The 14790-nt window shown below is 37.2% G+C and overlaps 1 protein-coding gene across 1 annotated transcript in view; it reads left to right on the forward strand.

The window, feature by feature from the left end:
- Positions 1 to 14790, forward strand: part of TEX11 (testis expressed 11) — a gene marked incomplete at its 5' end in the record, with an annotated part of 97356 nt that overhangs the window by 36701 nt on the left and 45865 nt on the right. The window contains 4 exons of the mRNA XM_037060266.1: positions 2121 to 2175; positions 4012 to 4107; positions 9037 to 9118; positions 11033 to 11111. Coding sequence (XP_036916161.1) covers positions 2121 to 2175; positions 4012 to 4107; positions 9037 to 9118; positions 11033 to 11111 — 312 coding nt within the window. The remainder of the gene's footprint in view (positions 1 to 2120; positions 2176 to 4011; positions 4108 to 9036; positions 9119 to 11032; positions 11112 to 14790) is intronic.

A 14790-nucleotide genomic window follows, 5' to 3' on the forward strand; every position in this document is an offset into this window, starting at 1 on the left:
GGCCCTTGGTTGACCATGTAGAGTCCATCTCAGCAGATTAATTCCTTCTTGAGGTACATGCAATGAATCATTTTTCCTTTGGGTTCATACCATCACCCCTGGATCAGAGTACCTTAATTTTTAGTTATTGTATTGTAAGAGGTTCTCCTGGAGCCATTTGAGCCATTCCGGCCCTTGGCTCTTCACTGATGGATCTGTGTATTTCTTGAATAATGCTTTTTAGTCTTCCTCAGACCACCCTCTGATTACGCCTGAGTGGGTGTAGCCACGCACATATGCATAACATTCTGTATCCTCAGGGATGAGTGTGACCCCAGGATTGTTGTTGGCCATGTCTCTGTGAAACTTGTGTTTTTCATTTCACTTGTTGCTACTACTATGGTGGAGCTGCTCGCCCCCTCTTAATTACTCACCACCAAGATGTCTATTGTTTTTGACAATGCCCCTTAGGCGGGAACATCTCCTCCTGTGTTCTAAATAAAGTCAGTCCCTTCATGCAGAGATGCTGAACTTTCCCACTTTATTGCATGTTTTAATAAGCATGCAATAAAGGGGAAGAACCCCTGTGCCACACTATGGGAGTTGGGGGCTGGAAATGGCATGCTTCTGGAGTGACACCCCTGCTGTTTGAGTGGATGCTGAGGAGATGGTTGCCCCATATCTTATTAGCATGCCCTGCAGGCATGGAAGCTCTGCCACTTGAGCCAGCCTGGGTGAAGGCAATTAGGGTCTAGTATTCTTAATCTGTTACACTTGAGGTTAGAGCCCTTACCCTAAGAGTGAGAATTGGATAGAGAAAGACCCAGTTCTTTCACTGTGACCCCTCCCAAGGTGAAACTGTAGCCTAGGAGTCTAGGAGCTGGAGGAACAGTGAATTCCCACCTTCTCTACAGCACTCCTCTGCGTAGCTTCTGTCACATGGAGCTGGGTTGGAGAGCAGCAGTTGTGGATAGGAGAGGAGACAGGAGCTCAAATACCACAGACTTGCACTGTTTTGAGATTTAGTTGTTTTGGATAAATATTTTTTCATTTGCTATAGGCCCTTTAAGAAAATTTCCAGAGACTTTAAATGGCCATTTATTTTAACAATTTCCCCAGGAAAGTGGTTGTTTCACTGGGGAGAGGGTCTGAGAACTCCATATACCACTATTACAAAAGTTCCACCCTCACTGGTTATTTTAAAAACTGGATGTAGAAGGTTTACCGTACCAAAAGAGGCATCTATGAGGTAGACTTACAAGGACTAGGCCAGCATTATAGTATCCTTGTTAGCAAGAGGAAAACTCAGTTTGGTAGTTCTAGGTCTTTTTAGAGTTTTAAAAAAGGAATATTTTAAAGTAATGTCTTCAATTTAATTCAGTTTAACAAAATTTTATTGACATCCTCCCCTGTAATATCAATTTTATGGTGAGTGATCTTTGTTTTGTGTTTTTTAAGTTTCGAAATCCTGATGCTCATATTAATATATTGCTTGTGGTTATCAGCATGTCCCATAGATAACATGGTTTTGTAATTAAAGCAGAAAACTGAAAGTCAAATTTCTCTACTCCCCATCCCCTCATTCTCATTTTCAATATCAATCCAGGAAATATTAGAAATCGCTTAACTGCTAAATTGGTTCTTTCAGCTACAAAATGGAACTAATAGTGCTTCACAAGGGTGTTGTGAAGCTTAATAAATATTGCTAAGCATTTGTTTTCATGGAAATGCTATATTTGTTTTATTTTAAAATATATTTCTATTTCTTAAACTTTAAAATATGCCTATTAAGAGTTTGTATACATATGTAAACTAGTTCAGTGCAGTATGTATGTGTATATATATGGTTATATATTTCATAAATATATATTTCATTTGGTTATATATACACACACACACACATATATGTATATAGCATTGATTTATTTGACAAATATCCTCAGAAAATTGTGGCTTTTTGTAGTTAGAAAGTAATGCTTTATAAAATTGACTTTCATGGATTAATTGTCTAATAATCTCTTGTAGTGCAAAACAGTTGGAATAAAGTATAATTTATACCATGTCTGCTTAGTAATATATAATCTTGAAAAATATAATCTAAAATGAATATATATTCTTTTCTCTCTTTTTTTGATGATTAGCCAAAGCTATGATATTGCGAGGATGGATGAGGTTTTCGTTGACCCTGAAATGATGGTAAGGATCGTATTATTATGTATTGCAGAATTAGGTAGAAGAAATGAAGTTTATATTATTATAAAATTATAATAATCTATACCCCTAGTTGTGAATAAATTATCTATTGGGCACATCATTTAATACCTCATTACATTAGTTTCTGTAAAATTCGATATACTAATACCTGTAGGGTAGATTCCTGCACCCATTAGTTAATATATGTGAAGTGCTTAAACAAAGTTTGCTTATGTAAATTTCAGTTTTCATTATTGCGTATTAAAAAATTCTGGGTTTTCCTCTAGCCACACAGATAGGATGTGCTTGGTATGGGAGTTAATTTTAATATTAAATCAAGCAAAATGTGATATGTAAACAAATCTGATGTAAAACTAATTTAATACATGCTATAGCAAAATGGAATGTTTTGAGTATCCATTTCTGCTTCTTACCGTTATAGTATATCAGTCAAAATGGGACCGAATATCACCCTCGCTGGTATGGCTCAGTGATTTATAAGTTGAGAGTCATTCCACAATGATGATACTGATATTAAGTACATATATACATCTTATTTGATCCATATTAGTTACTGAATTAAAAAACTCAAAGATATAATACCCTAAATGTCATTTCTCTAGGTTCACAGAGCCTTAATGTGCTTAACATATATATTTTAAATGTTAGAACATCATTTTTGCCCTGTCTTACTTATACTTAGAGACAGATTCTTTACTGAAATGGGGCTCCTTCTTTCAAAATGTGAATCTTTGGTTAAATATGTTCATACTGTATAGTTACTCCCCTTATCAGTGTAGAACTGGCTGGAAAAAACTGACTTCATTCAGCAATGCATTATCAACTTGAAAACTTAGCCGAGTTGGGAGAAGTCTTCTCTGTAGGAAAGTATATCTGTCTCTACTGAGATGGTGGTGTGTGCCTTGGTGCACTTCGTTGTTGTTCTCAACTAAGCTATAAAATCTGAGAAAGGAATTATGTCTTCTTATGGATTTACCTCTTTTTTTATATATTCTTTTTAAAATTAATTAATTTATTTTTAGAGAGTGGGAAGGGATGAAGAAAGAGAGGGAGAGAAACATCAATGTGTGGTTGCCTCTCATATGTCCCCCACTGGGGGCCTGGTCTGCAACCCAGGCATGTTCCCTGACTGGGAATCGAACTGGCGACCCTTTGATTCGCAGCCCAAGCTCTATCCACTGAGCTACACCAGACAGGGCTTGGATTTACCTCTTTTTTTTTTAAAGATTTTATTTATTTATTTATCTTTAGAGGGGAAGGAGAGAGGGAGAGAAACATCAATGTATGGTTGCCTTTCGTGTGTCCCCTGCTGGGAGTTGGCCTGCAGGGAACTGGCCTGCAGCCCACGCATGTGCCCTGACTGGGAATTGAACCGCGATCCTCTGGTTCGCAGGCCTGTGCTCTATCCACTGAGCTACGCCAGCCAGGCCTGGATTTACCTCTTTATACAGACTTAATACAATGCTACCTATGCAGTAGGTGGTAAGATGATTAAATTGAATATTTCTGTGATTTAGCCTTAGTTTCCTTTATTTGTAAAGTGGGGATGATAAAGTACTCTAATGCTAAAACACTGTTAAGAAAATAATTAGATTAATATAACTATATTAAGTTCGAATAAGCTATTACTATAAATTCCTTAGACAGTATTGGGTGTGGGTAGCATAATGAGGAGACATATATCCCAAGACTATATGGATACTTAGGAAATGATGACTTACATTGGAGAAGATGACTGTTTATGTGTAAGTGCTAATCAGCTGTTGTATTGCAATTTAACCCTTAGCTGTGTGCTTTAAAAAATATTTTTAATTATAGGCTAAAATTCTACGGTTACTGGCCATTGTTTATTTCGATTGGGGAGGTGGAGATAATTACGACAAGGCTCTCAACGCTATAAACCTAGCAAACGAGGTATGAAATGTTTTTACTTTTAAATATTAGATTAATGAACTTTTTAAAGCTTTGATTCACATTTTGAAATTCAGTTTAGACACTTGCTTTAGTATCCCTAGTTTTTTTTTTTAAGACAACAGATGGTAAGAATCTTTTTTACAGCACAGAAAGGAGAAATAAAATATACCTCATTGACAACAGATTTTTTTAAATAAAGGCTTTTGTATGAAACATAAAGCCTTTTCTATCTGCTGTGAATTTTTAGGATAAAGAAGAAAATAATGATCAAATAGGCAGACAATGGAATTTAGTTTAAAAACCAACACCATGAGAGTGAAGGCAGGCAAGGAAGAAAGAAGGAAGGAGGAAATAGTTGAGTAAGGCAACACACTGTGTAGACCACCACTGTGCATCAGGTTAAATATAATATTTTATTTATTCCTTCAACAAGTGAATATTGAACACCTCCTGTGCCCTGAGCTGAGTGTTGGAGATGATTTATGGAGAAAATCAGACTTGGTGCTAGAGGGGACAATGAATGCTTTATTGTAGGTGGTTGTGGGAGCAGCATCAAAGTTTAGGGGGAGGGGATAAAGAAAACTTCCTGGATGGGTGCTGGCAATGAGTAGGAATAAGCTAGGTATTTGGAGTGGAGGGAAGTGGGGAGGCTGCCCATGTGGTTCCAGGCAGAGGGAACAGCATGTGCAAAGACTTTGCAGCAAGAGAGATTAACACAGGCATTTGGGAAATTGGAACAAATTCCCTGAGGCCACCAAAGTTTATTCAGACAAGAAAGATCAAAAGCAGAGCACACAAATGTGAAGTGAGTAGATTGGACTAGCAGGATCATTAAACAGTAGCCAGCCAGTCTCTTCCCATGGGAAAGAGAAGGCACTGGTAGGCTTCTTAAACACAGAGGCTGCAGAAGAAGCAGAGACTCTGGGGAGCTGCTGTGGGCAAACCCATCTGCCTTGTTGGCAAGGTCATTTGAGAGAGGAGAGACTCTAGACCTGGCTAGCTGGGTCCTGCAGTCAGGGGGGTCTCTACCATTCATGAAATCTTTTACAGGAGGCCTTGGCACCTGTTGTGCCCTCTACCTGGAATTCTTGTCCCCCGAGTGAGCATGCTCCTCATTCCCCATCCCCGCCCTTCAGAATGCGGTTCTGGCCACACTTCCTCATGATGCTCTTCTGAACAACACCTGTCCTGTAATTCATTAACTCAAGGACAGCCCATGCACCAAGGACTTCAGCTTGTGGCTATTACCACAGTTGTGATATTATATGTGTTTGTTTGGAGTTTTAAGAAAATTAATGACCATCTCTCCTGGTAGACTGTAAGCCCAATGAGGGCAGCAACCAAGGCTGGTTTTGCCCACTGCTATATCCCCAGTACTTGCCTTTTGCCTGGCACGTAAGAGGAGCTCAATAGATATAAGAAGCTAGACCATATCCAAAGGACAATATTAATCATCTGTGACCTATAGAATGATACTTTAATATGGTCCATCCTAATATTAATTGAATGAATGAATAAATTTGATTTTTTTCTGAGCACTATGCACTGCAGCACTGAGTTCAATATAAGGAGGGTCCACCTTGGACCTGTTCAAAGGGCAGATTTTTTTTCAAATTATAAAGAGCTGAGTATGTGGTCCCTGGTCATGGTCTAGACTTGAGCAACACTTCTCACACTTCAGTGTGCATTGGGAATATTGTTCATGTGCAGATTCTGACTCAGTGTCTTGGACCTGATACCCTGTATTTGTAACAGGCTCCCTGCTGATGCCTGCAGTCAGAGGGAGGGAGGGAGGCCAAAAGGCAGACTTGGAGTTGGTTGGTGAAAGTCCTCTGTACCTTACCAAGGAGCTCCCCCTAAGGTTCCTTTCTCTTTTCTGTCTCAGCCAATACAAAATTCAGAAATTCATTTGCAAAGAGATGGGACTCCAGGTCACTACCGTAGTATCTGGGGAAAAGGCTGAGCAGCTGTCACATATAAATGGAAACTTTCCAGATCACTGAAACTGAGCCTTCCATGTGCCCCAAACTGTTTTTTTCTTTGTTATTGGAAATATTTCAAATTAATGTTATGAACACTATCTTGCCTTCTTAAGCAGAGTGAATTGGACAGAACCTGAAAATAACCAACAACAGTTGTTTTCTTTCACCTCATGCTCATACGAACATGCGTACCTATGTATATACATATATATATGAATGTACATGCATACATACCCCTACACTCCCTGATGAGGAACATTGATAGTTAGGCCCATGACCATTTAAAGAGATTCAATTAGGATCAATATGTTTTACTTAATAAGGGAATTAAATATGCTGAATACTAGGAGAAATGTACATAAAGCTGATGCCTGGATTGTTCATAATAGCAATTGGGTTGAAAGCAGCTCATGTGTCCAAAGTAGACCTGGTAAATAAACTGTCATACAATGGAATAGTATAGAATAGTCATTTGCAAACTTTAGCATTCATAAGTATTAACTAGAATGCCTGTTAAAACACAATTTCCTTATTACCTTACTAAATAAGTACTGGAATTTATGTTGAAATGTAAACTTTCCATAATGCAAATCAATAGTAATGAATGATTTTACACATTTTTCTAACCACTCCCCACACACACTTTATTTGCTGGGCCCCACCTGCAGAGTTTCTTTTTTTAATTTTTTTCATTTTACTTAATCTTTATTGTATTTTTTTTACATTATCTTTTAGTCCCCTTATATCACTCCCCCCAGCAATCACCACACTGTTGATTCAGTAGGACTGGTGAGGTCTGCATATCTAACACGTTTCCAGGTGATGTAGACAAAGGGAATACACATTGAGGACCACATTACAGAGTAATGAAAACAAATACATTAGTTTCATGCATCAACATAAATGAATTTTAAAATCATGGTACTGAATGAAAGAAACAAGTCACAGAAACATGTGTGTACATTATGATTGTTTGAATGAATTTCAAATGCAGGCAAAACTAAACAATATATTGATATATAAAGAAGAGCAAGGCCCTGGCTGGTGTAGCTCAGTGGATTGAACACGGGCCTGTGAAGCAAAGGGTCACCAGTTCAATTCCCAGTCAGGGCACATGCCTGGGTTGCAGGCCAGGTCCCCAGTGGGGAACACATGACAGGCAACCACACACTGATGTTTCTCTCCCACTCTTTCTCCTTCCCTTCTCCTCTCTCTAAAAATAAATAAATAAAATATTTTTAAAAAAGAAGAGCAAGGAAATTAACTGCACACAATTCAAGGTGGTGTTTATCCTGTGATGAAGTGAGGAGGATGCAAATAGGCAAGCATAGATTGGAGGCCTCTAATGTGCTGATAGTGTTCTGTTTCTTATGTGGTGAATACCATGGATGTTCGTTTCATCATTATTCTGTAAATTATACATACATATTTTCTATAATTGTGTGTGTTTGTGATACACTTCACACTAAAATATGGAAAAGTTCTCTTTAGAGCTTGCAAGAGAACCAAACAGGATAGTGATGGGAAGGTCAAGGATAGAAAGAGCCTCAAGGGAGGCAGCCAATTACAGTCTTTAGACTCAGAGAGACCCCAATTCAAATTTCATCACTAGTGCTTAGCAATTGTGTGTCTATCTATGGGTGAGTTACTCCATGTAGGCCTCAGGTTCCTCATCTGCAAAACAACATTCACAGCACTTGCCTTAAAATTTATTACACCTGAATCCTGTTTTCCAATTACTATTTGGTAGAAAGAAAAAAAGCAAACAAATCTAAGGAAGAAGAGTGAGAAACAATAGTGAGAAAAAATGAACAGATAGCACAAGGAGACTGATTGTGGGGAGAAAGCTGATGGATTTAACGGGTACTTAGTCACGTGTTTTGAAAGCTTAGTTTCAAGACACAGTAAGGATAGACAATGCAGTGTGAATATTCATGGAAGTGAATAGATGATACGATAAAGGCCAAGTACTCTCCATTCTCTGAAGTTGTTTGATAATGAAATAAAAGAGAAAAACATAGTTTTAACTTGTGGGAGTATCATAGACTGAAGGAAAACAGATCCTACCAAGGTCTGGAAGACCTGTATATCTCTGAAGGTGAGGGGGAATTGAGCCTAAGACATATTTCACCGTGTACATTAGGAAAAGCAGTAATGGAATAGATTCACATTTGCAACCTTAGTTTATTCTTTGTATTAATGTCATCTGTATTTGCAAAACCTTTTAATACCAGTGTTTACTTTCTCTAACTTTCCATTCTTAAGACATCTCATACATGAATAGCTATAATCATTTTCAGAGTTTAGATTTAATGAGTACACTGTTCATGTACAGGATAATTGGCTTTGTAGAGAGAAAAGTTCTGTGGATCTATACTGCACTTTTAATCTTAGCCAGCTGTTTAAAGATGTACCCTGTCAGGCAAAAGTGGAACCAGGCTAGAGATCACAGATGGCTTAAGGCCAGCTAACAGGACTTGGAAAAACCATTCAGAGTACATTGTTATGAATAGTAAATATGACAGGCATATCCTATAGGAAAGACAATATGTTTTCTGTTTTTTCAACCATTGTTTGCAGAGTATGGTCACTTATTAAAATCTCAAAAACAAACCCAATTTTAATTGATGTTTAAGGTTTTGCTTACCAAGACAAGAATATGGCCTTATATTCACACAGTTGAAGTATTGACCTTGCCATTTAAATGCTTGCCACTCAGTGGAAATGTTTACATGTTCTTTTTCTTGTTTCATTTCATTTAGATTGAATAAAATATCAGAAAATGTCCTCAGGGATAGACTGAATGTTATGACCTGATCTTTTGTAATTTTGATTTCCTTTGATCATGAGTCATCCTGCTGTGGTTGAGTAAAACAGGCAATTACTTCAAAATTGTCTTTTACATTCCACAGTTTTAAAATAATCATGATTTCTCTGTTTAAAATAGGAACATTTAAACTCAGCTGGGATTTACTTGAAGATCAAAATCCTCATGAAGAGCAAAATAATTAATGAAGAACTCATGGAAGGTACTGTCTCTGTGTGTAAAGTGCAATTTTGAAATTTAACCACCAATTTGTTGAACATGACATCTTTAGTAGTATAATTCGATGGTGATCGAAAAGGAAACTGATTACATAAGAAAGGGAGAAGATTGTTATCCAGGAAGAAAAAGAGAAAGGAGGGAATAATAGCAAATTTAATAGGTAGTAAAGAAACTGAATAAAAGCTATTAGGCCCTGGCCAGGTAGCTCAGTTGCTTGGAGTATCGTCCTGTACACTAAAAGGTTTCGGGTTCGATCACCCCTGTCAGGTCACATACCTAGGTTGTGGGTTCAATCCCCAGTGGGGCATTGAATCTACTTATGACAATAATTACAACCTACTTATTACAACAATTTGCAATAAGTAGGACAATAATCAAATTTGTATGTGTGTGTGTCTCTAAATTTAGTGATAATTTAGTACTACTGAAACTTTCTGTGACATCTTGAATCTTACCCAGTCACTAAGAGACCTCAGAAGCTGAGATGTACACAGGATTCTGCATCTCTAGGTTGTTACCATCTCTAGGTAACAACCTGAGGTACAGATCATCTCAGTATGCAAAGTTTTAAAAATGCTAGCAATGAGGAAGACAACTCCACTTTTTTTACACTAGGGGAATAAACAAACCAACTAACCAATTAAAGGAACAGACTTACTCAAACTAGTGCAATGTGGAAAGACCAGAGTGATTATTGGAGTTACCTGTTGTAAAGTTGGTTCATTTTGGACTAGATTTTCCCATTACAGTTTTTATCAAAATGCATATAAGAAGCCAAGTTTAAAGTGAAATTATTCTTTATTCCCAGATTGTTTTACTTAACTCAGTCTAGATATTGTTAATACTCAGAGTAATAAGGTTGCACTGTCAGATTATAAATTAGGAGGCTTCCCTGACTCTAAGTTTTCCATACTTTAAAATAATAAAATTATCTTTTACTTTGTTGCACTGAGAGAGTGTATGAAACTTGCATATTTATTGTCTTTATTTATTTCTTTGCTAGTGAAAGTACTTTATTTTCAGAATAAGCAACCTAAGTGCTGGCATTAGAATTTCACTGGTATTTTTTTATTGTAGAGAAAAAAATTAAAAATACATACAGTTCTTTAAATTATGAAAAGATAGCACATTCCAATTAAGGAAGTTTTTGTTAAATACTAAAAATGTCTGCCATCCACCATTTACTGGAATATAAATGCCTTGACAGCAGAGATTTTGTGTTTTGTCCACTGTCGGCCAGCACTAAGCACACAGTGCATGGCCCTATAGTGTGGACTCAGTATATTTCCTTTTGTTATAATCTACACTGCTTTTAATATCTTTGTTCATAAACATTTGCCTATATTTATTCCAGATGACTTTTCAGAAATATAATTTCTGAGGTACAGGGAATAATAATAATAGCATCTATCACTTATTGAACGCTTACTAAGTACCAGGTGCTTTGCTATGTAGTTTACATATATAATCTCATGTAACCCTCTCAATCACCCCAACAGATGAGTGATATAGTCCCCATTTTACAGATGACAAAATTAAGGTACAGCAAAATCTAAGTAACTTGCTTATGGTGATACAGGTTGCAAGTGATTTCAAGTGTACGTTTTTCTGATTTCATATCCCAAACTTTTAACCACTGTGTTCTTAGCATATAATATTGCCAAATTGCTTTTCAAAACAATGGTACCGGGTTACTTTGTCATCTATTTAAGGGTGGCTGTTTGATCACACTCTAGCATTGTATTTTCTATGTCATAAAAAGATGGTGATATATTTTTAGGCAAGACGTGGTATGTGGCAAACATTTAGAAAGTAGATTTTGAACAGAGAAAGTTATTGAAAATAGGTAAGCTTGCTTCAAAATGAAACTGTCATAATTATTTTTTCTCTTTGTTAGCTGTCAAAAGCATACTGCATCTTGACGTGACTGTAGACTTCTCTCTGAGCATTGCTAAACTGCTGATGGATCATGGAAGGTACAGAAGAATTGATTTTCTTTAAAGACTAACATGTTTCTAAGGTTTCCATGTACATGGATTGAATCTATATCTACCTATCTATTTCCATCCATATTCACAGAGCACAATATTTGCCATTGTGCTGATCAGATTAGAAAATGGAACTGTTTGGTTGCTTTAAACAATGAATAGTCAGGTAATTTAAAAATTTATTTTAAATTTAATTTTTTAAAAATTATTATTTATAATAAATTTAAATTTTAAATAAAATTTAAAATAAATTTTTTAAAAATAAAGTGAAAAAAGAATAAGATAGGCATGGCTTTATCAAATAGGAGTTAGATGAGGTTAACCTGCAGGTTAGTGTCAGGTGGAATAGGAAGGTGTGAGCAAAGTATAGTCCTCAAGTGATATACCTCTCCAGCACTATCTTTATGGGATCATTAATGTCAAAAGGGACCTTAAAGTACTTACAGACCTCTTAATGTTTCTCAAACATCAGTTTGCATCAGAATTTCTGGGAAGTAAGCACTTTAAAAGATGCTCAGCATCATTAGCCATCAGGGAAATGCAAATCAAAACCACAATGAGAAACCACTTCACACCTGCTAGGATGGCTAGAATCAACAAGACAGGTAATAACAGACACTAGCAAGGATGTGGAGAAATTGGAACCCTCCTAACACTGCTGGTGGGAATGTAAAATGGTGCAGTGGCTTTGGAAACAGTCTGTTAGTTCATCAGTAAGTTAGATAGAGAGTTACTTACCCCATGACTTTTAGCAATATTATTCTTAATACTAAAATGTGGAATCAACCGAAATTTCTATTAACTGGTGAATAAACAAAATACAGTTTATCCATACCGTGGAACATTGGTTGGCAATAAAAATAAACAGAGTAATGACAGGGGTGTCCAACCTTCTGATGTCTCTGGGCTACACGGGAAGAAGAGTTGCCTTGTGCCACACATTAAGTACATTTCAATAGGTAATCACAAAAAAAGTCTCATAATGATTGGAGCAAATTTATGATTTTGTGTTGGGCCACATTTATAGCCATCCTGAGCTGCATGCGGCCTGTGGGCCACAGGTTGAACACCTCTGTAACATAGACGAACCTTAAAAACATTATGCTAAGTGGAAGAAGCCAGCTATGAAGACCCTATATTATATTATTTCACTTATATGATATTTTTAGAATAGGTACATTTATACAGACACAAACTAGATTAGTGCTTGCCTAGGGCTGCAAGAGATTGGGGGAAATGGGGAGTGACTGCTAATGGGCTTAGGGTTTCTTTTTGGTGTGATGGAAATGTTCTAAAATTGATTGGGTGGTGGTTGCATAACTGTGGGTATACTAAAAACCAATGAATTGTATACTTTAAATGGATAAATTATATGTGGCTTATACCTCAATAAAGCTGTTAAAAATATAATCCCTAAGGAACTTTATAAAAATAAAGAGGCCAGGCTCTACCTTACGCCAACAAGCCCAGGTCTCTGTATTCTTACTAGATCTCCAGGTAGTTCTGAAAGCCACTATTTTAGACCAGGGATCAGTAAAACATTTTCTGTAAAGGGCCAGGTAATAAATATTGTCAAGTCTGTCACACCTACTTAATCTGTTGTTGTAATGTGAAAGCAGCCATAAACAATCTATAAATGAATACAAGTGGCTTTATTTACAAAAGAAAACTTTGCTTATAAAAACAGATGGCTGGTTGAATTAGGTCTGCAGGCTATAGCTTGCCAACCGTTATTGTAAACCAGTCTCCTACTTGTACATGGCTTTTTGGGTGAAAAGCCACTCAGCCTCTTCTGGAATACCGGTGGAAGAGATTTCATTATTATATTTTTAAGAAAGCTGGAATACAAAATTATTCTTCACATAGGATTTATACATATTTCCAGTAATCTCTATGTATTTATATGTATTTCCAGTAGTCTCTATGTATTTATACATATTACACAGTAGGGGAAAACCTAGTTCTTCCCTGTGTGTTTTTCTCCTATATACGTATTTTTCCCTGTGAGTCTCCCTTACTGCTTACACAAAATGTTTTACTTCTGGTCACCAAATGTGTGGAGGTTTTTGTGCACACCAAGCAATTTTATGTGACACCAACTGGGTATTCTACAATTTGACTCTATTCTGACACTGTCTACCTGGATATAATGTCAGATCCCACAGGTTAAGGGTTCAGTCCCACAAGACCATCTCCCCACCACCACCACCCCAACATACTTCAGACACCAGTCACAAGCCCAGGTTTCTGGCCTACTGGCTATATAGATCAACAACCCCCTGCTTGGGTTCCAACAACCCCCTGCTTGGGTTCAAGTAATTTGCTAGAGTGACTTACAGAACTCAGGGAAACACATTTACCAGTTCATTAAAGAACATGATAAAGGATTCAGGTAAACAGCCAGGTGAAAACATACATAGGGCGAGGTCTGGGAGGGTTCCAAATGCAGGAACTTCTGTCCTTATGGAGTTGGGGTGCATAGTCCTCCCAGTGTGAATGTGTTCACTAGCCTGGAAGCTCTTTGAACCCCACACTATTGGTATTTATGGAGGCTTCCTTATGTAGGTGTGAGCAATTGTTAATTCCATTTCCAGTCCTTCTCTCTGGAGGATGTGGGGGTGGAGTTGAAATTCCCAGTTTCTACTTATGTACATCTTGGTCTTTCCTAGTGACTAGCCTCCACCCAGGAGCCCACCCAGAGTCACCTCAGTAGGAGAAAAGATGCTCCTAGTGCTCTTATCACTTTGGCATTTACAAGGGTTTTAGGAGTTCTGTGCCAGGACCTGTGAGGTATAGACCTATATATGTTTTCGATTATCTCACACATATTAAGCTATTAAATTTCAACTTAATTTTTTAGCTTATTTTTTCAGATGTTCTGATCTTTGTGAATTTTAGTTCTATCATGCAATGTGTTAACTGCTCCTTTTAGTTCATCTTATCTTCAGACTTTGTAGGCCTGCCACCTGTCTGCATCTAATTCACAGTGACAAACTTCTTAAAGGACAAGATAGTATATATTTTATTTTTTAAAGATGTTATTTATTTATTTTTAGACAGAGGGGAAGGAGGGGAGGAAAGAAAGGGAGAGAAACATGAATGTGTAGTTGCCTCTCACATACCCCCTACTGGGGACCTGGCTCGCAATCCAGGCATGTGCCCTGACTGGGAATCAAACTGTCAACCCCCAGAACTCAACCCACTGAGCCATACCAGCCAGGGCAATAGTATATATTTTAGATTTGGGGGCTGCACAGTTTCTGTCACAATTCCTCAGCTCTGCTGTTATAGTGAAAAAGCAGCCACATATAATATATCAATAAACATGCATGCCTGTTTTCCATGAAAACTTCTTTTCAGTTTTTTTTTGTGGTAAAATACACACCATAAAATATACTTCAGTGATATTAAGTACATTCATATTCAGAAAACATCACCACAATGCATTTCTGAAACTGTGTACCCATTGTACAGTAACTCCCTATTTCCCCCTTCTTCCAGCCCTGGCAACTACCATTCTGCTTTCTGCCTCTATGAATTTGACTAGTCTAGGTACCTCATATAAGTGGAATCATACAGTATTTGTATTTTTGTGACTGGCTTATTTCACTTAGCATGATGTTTTCAAGGTTTATCCATGTTGTAGCATGTGTCAGAATTTCCTTCC

Source organism: Sturnira hondurensis, unplaced genomic scaffold (genome assembly GCF_014824575.4).
Source record: "Sturnira hondurensis isolate 20B ecotype Veracruz unplaced genomic scaffold, ASM1482457v3 Scaffold0011568, whole genome shotgun sequence".
Lineage (NCBI taxonomy): Eukaryota > Metazoa > Chordata > Mammalia > Chiroptera > Phyllostomidae > Sturnira > Sturnira hondurensis.